The sequence below is a fragment of the Citrus sinensis genome, chromosome 2 (genome assembly GCF_022201045.2).
Source record: "Citrus sinensis cultivar Valencia sweet orange chromosome 2, DVS_A1.0, whole genome shotgun sequence".
NCBI classification, from domain to species: Eukaryota; Viridiplantae; Streptophyta; class Magnoliopsida; order Sapindales; family Rutaceae; genus Citrus; species Citrus sinensis.
In genome coordinates this window covers 10,277,470-10,287,511 of record NC_068557.1, presented here as the reverse complement: position 1 = coordinate 10,287,511, position 10,042 = coordinate 10,277,470, and the positions used below count along the sequence as shown (strand labels likewise).

Below are 10,042 nucleotides of genomic sequence, written 5' to 3'. Positions count from 1 at the left end.
CATGAGATTGTAATATTTTAATATAATATAAGGTTCTAATACATCGTTATGGTGTGCCAAACATGCACTTAATTCTTTTTTTTTTTTTTAAATAACGAATGCCATAATTTGACTTTAGTCAACTCTATTAGTCTATTGCTTGGATGGATTGATAACGCAATCAGAACTTGGGCACACCCCCATGGTTTGAGTTAAAACATTTTACTTAGATAGCTCGACTCAACTAATTTGATGTAAAACTATCATTTTTTTTTTTAACTAACATTTATTTGGTCAAGAGTCTACCGATTAATTTAGCACCAAATATATAATTTATACCAAAATGTTGGAAGAAGCTAACCCTATTGTGGGTGGACTCTTAAATCTTCACTCCATTACCTCCAGGCTGGGAGCTATCCTACCAGCCACTTAGTTGATCGGAAAACTACTCCCTCGCTTGAGTGATAGGTACCTCCTTGCCTCATACTTAAAATTCGAATATTTTTTTATGTATTTTAAAATTTGATTTTCTTCTAAATATTTGGAGTTGATTTCATATGAAATCAACTCCAAATATCTGAATTATAAAATTTCATCTGTTAATTTCTATGACAAAGAGAATTACAATTAAATAAAATTTATGAAATTTTTCCTTGGTTAGAAGTATTTTTGGTTCTGAAAAGTTTACTTGGCTTACCTTTTATTTTACTATCCATTATGATTTTTTTTTTTATACACTAATAGATATTACAATAAGAGCTCTATTGATATTTACAATTAGAGATCAATCGAGACTCTCCTGAATAATCCTATTACAGCACAGCCCGAAGGTCAACCCTCACTTAAAGTTGGAGGGAGATCTACCTTCACTATTAATATTAAAGCGATATCGATTATACCCTAATATAAAGAAACAAATAAACTCCTATTATAAAGGGAAGTCGAGTCTCAATACTGTGCTAACACTAAAACTCAAATCCATGCGCCCAATGATGGGCTTCGAGCCCATTGGCATCCATTATCATAATTTTACTAGCTGAAAACATGTAATAAAAAAAAAATTAATGAAAGTGGACTCGGGAGATAAAAAGAAGGGTTCAAATATCACTATCCTTCTAGATATGCCCTAACTGGACCGAAAATGGGCCTTTTATTGTAGGCCCAAAACAAAAAAACTATAAATGGCAAAATCAGTTGCTCAGTAATACCATTATCTCCATCTGTGTGCTGCACCTGCTCAGAGTCACAGTTTTTGACTAGTAGCAGCACCCTCTGACTTCTCATTTCTCAGGGCTCCGATTTTGACGACACAATGGCGTCAGCTCCCGGAGAAGATAACCAGCGTCTCTCCTCATACTCATGCTCTCTAAATAAAAAATGAAAATATCATAGCTAATTTGAAAATTGAATTATATTGTTATTATTATTCATTGAGATGACAAATAAATGGCGTGTGGATTTTTCAGGCTCTGCCAAACGAGTGGCTGTTGTTGGTGCTGGTGTTAGGTATGCTAAAAAAAATTTATTTATTAATTTTATTTTAACGAATTATTAATCTTTTTTTCTTTGTTTTAAGTCAATTAATTCAGGTTAGACATGCGGTGCTTAACTGCTTATACTTAAAAAGTTCAGTCAATTTAGTTTTTAGACTGGATAACGGCTACATAGGTCACCCATTTTACAAATTCTTTTTTTTTTTTTCCCTAAAGTGATAATCAGATAACAAGAAGTGTATATTGTTTGTTTAATTGGTATATGAGGTTTAATAACAATGACCTGTCCTATATTTTGTTTGCTAATCGGGTGGAACATGGGAGGTTTTTGACAAATTTTAGGATATATTTTTTATTATTTTTTTCTGATTTTATAAATGAATTTATCAATTTAATTTTCATTTCTGACAAATTGTAAAATCAGCTTAGTCTGTATGATATTTGACCAAAATGTAGAAGTGGGAAAAAAAAAATATATTAACCTGTTATAGAAGCATGGAATCTGTTCCATCTATATGCTACAAATGAACCCAGTTCCATTGTTGGAGATTTGAGTTAGACACAGACATATTTTGCGTCACAACATTGCAAGACATGAAACTCTAGTCAACGGAAGGGACCCACATTATACATTTGGCACTTCAATATTGAGTGATTGAGTAAGATGAATTCAAAGTGGTTACAATTTTCGAACTTGTGGCAAACTTGTGGAAGCAAGGACAATGCTCATATGGAGTTGGGAAGTAATTTAACTAAAATGCATACAAGGGTTACCTGTTTCAGATTTCTGATTGTATGTATGTACATCCATTTGCATCCAATATTTGAGATTGACAATGTAACATGATGTTGCAGCGGGCTTGCAGCTGCTTACAAGTTAAAATCAAATGGTGTAAATGTCATGGTATTTGAAGCTGATGAAAGAGCTGGAGGGAAGTTGAGGAGTATCTCAAAAGATGGTCTAATTTGGGATGAGGGAGCAAACACAATGGTAGATTTACTTCAACATACCAAAATGTTCATCAGAGTCTGTCTGTTGGTAGCACAGTGACAAGTATAAATTATTACTTTTTGCAAATGACTGTAACACTGTTCTTTGCTGACTGGGAGGATGCTTATGTATACTGATGTTCATGCCAGTTTTATGAATTGTTTTACTTTTTTTTTTTTAATTGTGTGCAGACTGAGAGCGAGATGGAAGTCAAAGGTTTGCTCGATGATCTTGGAATTCGAGAAAAACAACAATTTGTAAGAGTTCCTGCATCATTTCAAATTTATGAGTGAATCTACAGTATTTGTCTTTTCTTGGTAGTAAAGAGGGACTTCATCTTGAAACTCTCTCTGTGCTAACTTCTATAAAAATCATTTAGACTTCTTCGCTTTTCAATTGTGGAATGTCTGTTTTCTGGCCCATGGTTGAAATTTTGGACTTTATGGTTGATGATAAATGAAGTATCTCATCCTGAAACTCTCTCTGTGCTAACTTCTATAAAATCATTTAGACTTCTTCGCTTTTCAATTGTGGAATGTATGTTTTCTGGCCCATGTTTGAAATTTGGGACTTTATGGTTGATGATAAATGAAGTATCTCTCTGCTAACTTAGCTTTTGTGTCCATCCTTACAGCCAATTTCACAGTACAAACGGTATGTTGTGAGAAATGGGGTGCCATTTCTGGTATGTCCTGATTGCTTTATTTATGCTACAGTTTAAGTTTACATATTGTAACATTGAGGACGGGGAAAGCAATTTCTCATTAGATCTTTGTTTTCTTTATGTATGTAGCTGTTTTATGACCATAAGCTTTGCTTGATTTTAATGCCAGATCCCCACCAATCCCATTGCTCTTATAACGAGTAACTTTCTTTCTGCTCAATCAAAGGTTTGTTTATCACTATGTATTTGAGGCTCATTCAATAATATAAAAATTCTCCAATGGAGTGCATTGCTATGATTTCAGTTTCAGATCATTCTTGAGCCCTTTTTGTGGAAGAAAAGTGACTCTGCGAAAGTGTCTGCTGAGGATGCAAAAGAAAGGTCATAAACTTTTCTGATCACTCAAAATTACTGTTCCACTCTTATGGCTTTTCTTTTTATGTTTTTAAAGAGTAAGCTTCTTAATATTCAGGTTTCCCCCTTTTTTTAATCTGCAGTGTGGGTGGGTTCTTCCAGCGTCATTTTGGGAGAGAGGTATTGTGCTAATGATTTGCATGCTTGAAAAATATATGTTATTTTGATTTTTATAGAATTGTCAGATCAATCAATTGTAGTTTTATATCACTGCTTATTATTCTTTTTGAATTTCAGGTTGTTGATTTCCTCATTGACCCTTTTGTTGCGGGCACGAGTGCTGCAGATCCTGAATCTCTTGTTGTGAGTAACGTATCTGATCCATTGCTACCTGTAAAGTCTCATGCAAGATACACTGGAAGTGTGCTATTCTTTCCTCCATTTCTTTTGCCCCCTGTTTACACAGAATGACATTGACATATTAAAACTCCATATAAAGTTACAAACTATCCTATACAAATGTATACCGGATAGAAGCAGTGGAAGAGTGAAAATACACGATTCAATGAGATAAATGACTAGATGTTGTTATAGGTGATATAATAGTGGCCATCAATTTGTATGCTAGAGTTTGTTTGGAAAGTTTGTGCATTGTATTGTCCAATTGCTATAACAGCAAAGACAATTGAGCTAAACTTTTTCATTAGTATACATCTTTCTTAGTGTGACCTAATTAAAATTGTGAATTAACTCCCAGTGTATTTGTGATGTATCAACTCTTTGTTTTAATGAGCTGCCCTTATGAGCTAGGACATATTTTATCAGTGATGTCTAAGGTCATATTTTATCAGTGATGACAGGGAGTTCCTAGCACTGATTGATTTCATTTCTTCAGTAGTTTTGTTGATTACCTTGCCATACTTTAAAACAGATGCGCCATTCATTCCCAGAGCTTTGGAATCTAGAGAAAAGGTATACTTCATACAACTTTCCTGCCACTCCTGAACATTTGTTCGCAATGCATGCATTTATTGGTGTACTTTATGAATCATACATTGAAGAGAAGCGATCTGCAAAATAGATATGTATTTCTGAACTAATAAAATTTGTGAAGTGCAGCCTCAATGATTCATGTGACCTTGATTATCATCTCTTGAACTTGCTGCAATTATATCTGGTTGTGGATGTGAATCCATGATCCATATTTATCAAAGTTGCAGATTGGTGCCAAACTTTTTGTATATGGATGGTCTCATTTCTTATTTATGCTTTATGTGAAAATTTTGCCATGTCATAATGTTAAAGGACTATGAGGGCTAGAGAATTTGTCATTGTTCTCAGAGATGCTTAAATGTACTTTAATAGCAGTCTGCCAAACAGTTAAATTTGTACAATTTTACATTGTATTTTATGAACTAATGTCCTTTGGACATTAATAATGGTAGCTGAATGAAAATCCTTTCAGGTATGGTTCAGTCATAGCTGGAGCAATTAAATCAAAGTTTTCTGCCAGAAAAGAAAAAAGCGCAGAAGCAAAGGGTTCTTCAGAAAAGAAACATCGTCAGCGGGGTTCATTTTCTTTTTTGGGTGGAATGCAGGTATTTCTCTGTAAATTCTCTTCCAGAAAGGAGACAATCTAGTTTCCATATCGTATGCGGCATATTGCATGCTTTTCATATACAAGTGCTTATAGGGTATTCATGAACTTCAGTTCTGTAATTGCTGATGATTCAACATCCTTTAATTGATCGTTGATCATTCTTGATCTTGTATAGTTTCCATTTTCCTGAATTAAACATGCGCTATAAATTGCCTCATCTGCGCCAACATTATACCCTTCCACACTTTGGTCATGAAGGAAAGTATCTTATCTATATACCTGTCTGTTAAATAGTGGGTGGGAAAGTTTTCCTTTCCTCCTACTTGCTGCAACTCACATTTTAATGAATTATGGATGTCATATCTAGAGTATCTTATTACTGATATGTGGGCTTTTGATGTGGAAACCACTGATCGTATGTCCTCTGGTTTTTATTTTGGCCTCTGCTGTCTGTTGCTGCCTTGTGCCTCTAAGGTAATTGGAAGGGTTATTGCCCTGTGCTTCTTGAGGTATTTGAAAAGGCTTGGAGAGTTGTAAAATTTGAAATATCTCTTTTGGTAGTTCCAGCCAACAGTTTTAAATGAAATGTAGGCTTGAATTATGAAAAGTGTAACCCAGAGAATAAAGATTACTTATTTTACCAAGATTCGCAATGAAGGGCACTTCTAAATTTTTTATTTAATGTATTATTGACGGAAATAGTGGTTTCTTAATTCTTCTTATTGTTAGCCTGCACCTGTTCATTTTCTAATTCAAATTTATGTAGGCGTCTATGCTGATCACATCTATTCACTTGATGGCTATCATTTTGCATTTGTCAGCTCTAATCAGAATTCTCTTTCTCCCTTTACATCCTAGCAAACATATCTTGAGTCAGATGTGTCCTCTATACTGATAATCTCATTGATCTTTATTACTCTCTTAATATTATTTTTTTTCACTTTCTTGTTTTTTGTTCTCTTGCAGACCCTCACTGATGCATTGTGCAAAGCACTTGGCAAGGATGAGGTTTGTCTGAAATCAAAGGTTCTGTCATTATCTTATAGTCATGATGGGAAATCAGCATTAGAGAATTGGTCACTCTCTAGTTCTAACCAAGACAAGCAATCACAAGGCCTATCTTTTGATGCTGTAATCATGACGGTTGGTATTTCTTTTATTTAAGACAGTTATTTGGATACTTATTCCTGCTTTGTGAAACGTAATTTCATACTTGTATAATGGTGTCAATTTGCATATGCTCAGCAAGAGAATCACTGCATGCACACGCCTAATGGGAATGAGTTATACGCTCTCTGAAATGCTTGCTGCTGAAAGCATATAAGCTAGCTACTTGCTACAGCTGAACTGACTAATGAGAATCAAAACATGATCAATATAACGAAATGAAGGGTGATAAAATATACTAGTTCACCTGCTGGTATTATTAGTTCACATACTGAAAGTAAGAAATGTTTGTCAACAGAGACCTATACCTTAGAGCACTATCAACGCTTCTTCCATTTTGCTGCCTCCTAAAATATGGGCAATAGACAAATTTGACAACTAATTGTGGTTTTAAATACTTTCTTGTGTGCTATTTGTTGCACTTGTTACTTAAAACATTGTATGGCATCTTGTTCTCTTTCTCTCTTTCTCTTTCTCGCATACATGCACGCACACGCACACACAGATGCATGCATGCACATATGCCTACCTACTTGTTCTACACTTTATTTGCTCTTCTAAAAGATCATTATTATTAACTAATTGGGAATTTCTTCTGATAGGCTTCACTCTGCAATGTTAAAGAAATGAAGATTACGAAGGGAGGAAATCTTTTTCCACTGGACTTTCTTCCTGAGGTATTTTTCTAACAGTTCATTTTAACATCTGTTCAATTGCTTATCTATATTTTTGGAGTTTTCAGAATTTTTTTTCTTAATTTAGTTAAGAAAATATTTGTATCATGATTTCACAATAGCTACATGCATGATATCCATGAAAGCTTTTTTGAGAAACATGTAAAACGAAACCGGTGATAGCTTCCTCGGCCTTTTCTTTTTCAAATTTCATTTGGTCGTTGCTCTGGAATAGCCTTGCCTTTTGAAGTGAAAATCTTTAAACTAAATGTATTTTGTTAGAGGATCTTCATCTGGGACTTATATTTTTCTGAGCTTTTGATGACCGTGGACATGGTCATTAAATGAAGCCATTTGGTTTTTCAACTTACAAAAATTCAGTGGTGGGGATCGAAGAAGGTTTCTGTGCAGATGTTGATTGATGTGAACTAATGCCTTCACTGATGAAGAAATAGCTAGTATGAAAAAAAAAATTACTGTTAAATTTTGAGAATTTTGAGCAACCGTAATGTATTTCCATTCATTATTCAGGTGATTTACATGCCGCTATCAGTCTTCATCACCGCCTTTAAGAAAGAGAATGTCGGGAAGCCTCTTCAAGGATTTGGAGTTCTTGTACCTTCTAAGGAGCAGCAAAATGGTTTAAAAACTCTTGGTAATGCATTGTTTTTGGCTGTGTTCAATTATATAACTCATCCTTTTCCTAATGATCTTCTTATACCTCGCTGTACAGGTACACTATTTTCCTCTATGATGTTTCCTGATCGAGCACCTAAAGATTTGTTTCTCTATACAACCTTTGTTGGAGGAAGTCGCAACAAGGAATTGGCAAAAGCTTCAACGTACAAGAAACGTCAATGCTTATAATTTTCTACTTACAACTGCATATTTGTCCTTCATTTCTCCGCTAATTTATGCATTGTTCTTATCGTTTTTGTCAGGAACTTTGTGGTTATCTAATTTTTTTTCTTGATCAAATTATTGTTTTAGGGATGAATTGAAGCAGATTGTTACTTCTGACCTGAGGCAGTTGCTGGGAGTGGAAGGGGAACCCACGTTTGTGAAGTATGTGAAGAATACACACACACGCACACACATAGCGTACCCTTCTTTTCTGATGATAGATTGGAGATCAACCAATGAAGAGAAATAGAGTACTGTTAATATAGATATCTTTACGTTCTCTTATGGCTCAAAGTATATTTTATGGCAGTCATTTCTTCTGGAGTAAGGCGTTTCCCTTGTATGGGCGTGACTATGACTCCGTTTTAGAAGCAATTGAAAAGATGGAGAAAAATCTTCCTGGATTCTTTTATGCAGGTAATAACTTATCAATTGAAAGATGTAAATTCTTAATGAGATCTTTTAGTAATCCACTTTATTAGAATTCAATGGTTCTAATTCAGAGACAAAATCTGAAAGTTGATTAGTGCTTTGAATTTAAAAGTTGAATAATTTGTCAACCTTGTAGGTTTTGGACAAAGGTTTCTACTTTTGTCAAAAAGGTTACGAGAATTGAAATAATTCTGCATTGGGACTTTGTCATGTTGCTAATGAAATATGGTGTCATCAGCAATACACTATAATTGGTTTCTTCACGTTACTTTGTCCTTAAAAACTGCTTTGCAGATATACGCATTTGTCAGTTTATGCATATATGAGAGTGGCTTCTCTCCCTGGCAATGTCAGATGCTGAGCTAATCCATTATCAGTTTCATCATTTCTTATTTCTTATGTTATGAATGAACTTGTTAGGTAACCACAAAGGTGGATTGTCCGTGGGAAAATCAATAGCCTCCGGGTGCAAAGCTGCTGAGCTTGTAATTTCCTATCTGGAAAATTCTTCAGATGACAAGATGCTCAAAGAAGGATCATCAAAGTAGGAAGTACGGACATAGGGACTGTGTAGTATAAAGCCTTAAATTCTCTTGCTTTGCTGCCTGCATTAATTCTGTAGGATATAAGAGTGGATTTTTTTTTTTATAAGAATGGATTTTATTTCTGTGCAAACCATTCTCTCATTTGAAGGGCTAGCAAGGCAGAGTGTTCACTGTTCAAAATACCTGTATAATAAAATGCAAGTTCCTTTTTGGGTTTCCTTCAAATTGCTAAAAAATTTTGACGCAGAAAAAAAAAAGCCTTATTAGCTGACAGCAACCTTTCCATTTGATTGAAATTGTTTTAAGCATTTAATGAAATTTCTGCTTCATTTTCTGATCAATTTTTGGTGAGTTTATGCTTGTGCTTCCCATTCGATTATATAATTTGGAAGCTTTTCAATTGTGTGTTGAGAAGCTAACCAGTTTATCTTTTAGTTGTTTGTACATTAATTAAATTTTTTGAATTTGAAAGCTAACAAAGTGCTTTTGGCAATAATTACTAATTACCAGCCTTTTTTTTTTTTTTTTCTCTTTTTGCTGCCCTGTTGAGTATGGGCATGGTACTGAATGATTATAAGCAGCAACAAGCAGGTCCCGGTGCTCATTACATGCTTGTGAGAATGATGGTAAAAGCCAACAAGGAGCAGCAACTATCAGATTCTATAGGCTGCAGCTAAGAGCAAAACTTATGTAAAAGCCATACAAATAGTCAAAGATTTACGAACATACTTACAAAAGGATATGGTTAAAAGTACTAATATTACACCCAGAAAACTACTGTATCAAGCAAGGTTTCTAATGTTTGAACAATACTTGAAGACATCAAGTTTGAGAAATGTTCTTCGAGGTGCTTCTCAACATCTTGCCTTCCGACATTAGCAATCACAAGCTTCTCCGGTGGTAAGCTCGTCTTCTTCTTGAACTGCCTTGTTATATTTGATGCGGCCAAATTTTAACATCTCCTGTGCATCCCAGAACAAAAGCAAGATTGTTCTGGTTGATTTCTGAGTGCATATGGAATGCACTTTACCCAACTAAAAATTCAAATAGAGCATTCAAACACCAGCAAAACTTAATCACTTATAGTAAACGATTGCGAAACCAAATAAAGCTCAAATATTGCAAAGAATGATATTGCTCTAGTTGACTGACCATTTATAACTATTCTGTTCTATAATCATTTGTTGTTGAAGGAGGTTCATACTCCGATAGTGGTGGCTTTGGTCATCTGCTCTGTATA

General features: G+C 34.6%; 1 protein-coding gene across 3 annotated transcripts; it reads left to right on the top strand.

The window, feature by feature from the left end:
* Positions 1 to 1,200: 1,200 nt before the first annotated feature.
* On the top strand, positions 1,201 to 9,020 carry LOC102621631 (protoporphyrinogen oxidase 2). 3 transcript variants are annotated; one of them, XM_025094347.2, is made up of 18 exons: positions 1,201 to 1,322; positions 1,446 to 1,485; positions 2,328 to 2,463; positions 2,655 to 2,720; positions 3,098 to 3,148; positions 3,297 to 3,353; positions 3,432 to 3,508; positions 3,625 to 3,661; positions 3,779 to 3,844; positions 4,413 to 4,453; positions 4,947 to 5,079; positions 6,048 to 6,224; positions 6,851 to 6,925; positions 7,454 to 7,577; positions 7,656 to 7,764; positions 7,913 to 7,987; positions 8,136 to 8,242; positions 8,678 to 9,020. In XM_025094347.2, exons 1-18 carry the CDS (start codon positions 1,292 to 1,294, stop codon positions 8,803 to 8,805), a joined length of 1,530 nt encoding a protein of 509 aa, XP_024950115.1. In that variant the 5' UTR covers positions 1,201 to 1,291; the 3' UTR covers positions 8,806 to 9,020. The 3 variants fall into 3 exon arrangements, with proteins under 3 accessions (XP_024950115.1, XP_052287612.1, XP_052287613.1); XM_052431652.1 differs by lacking the exon at positions 3,297 to 3,353 and having other exon boundaries at positions 1,208 to 1,322; positions 3,098 to 3,117; positions 3,438 to 3,508; positions 3,600 to 3,661; XM_052431653.1 differs by lacking the exons at positions 1,201 to 1,322; positions 1,446 to 1,485; positions 2,328 to 2,463 and adding an exon at positions 2,506 to 2,526.
* Positions 9,021 to 10,042: the final 1,022 nt, after the last annotated feature.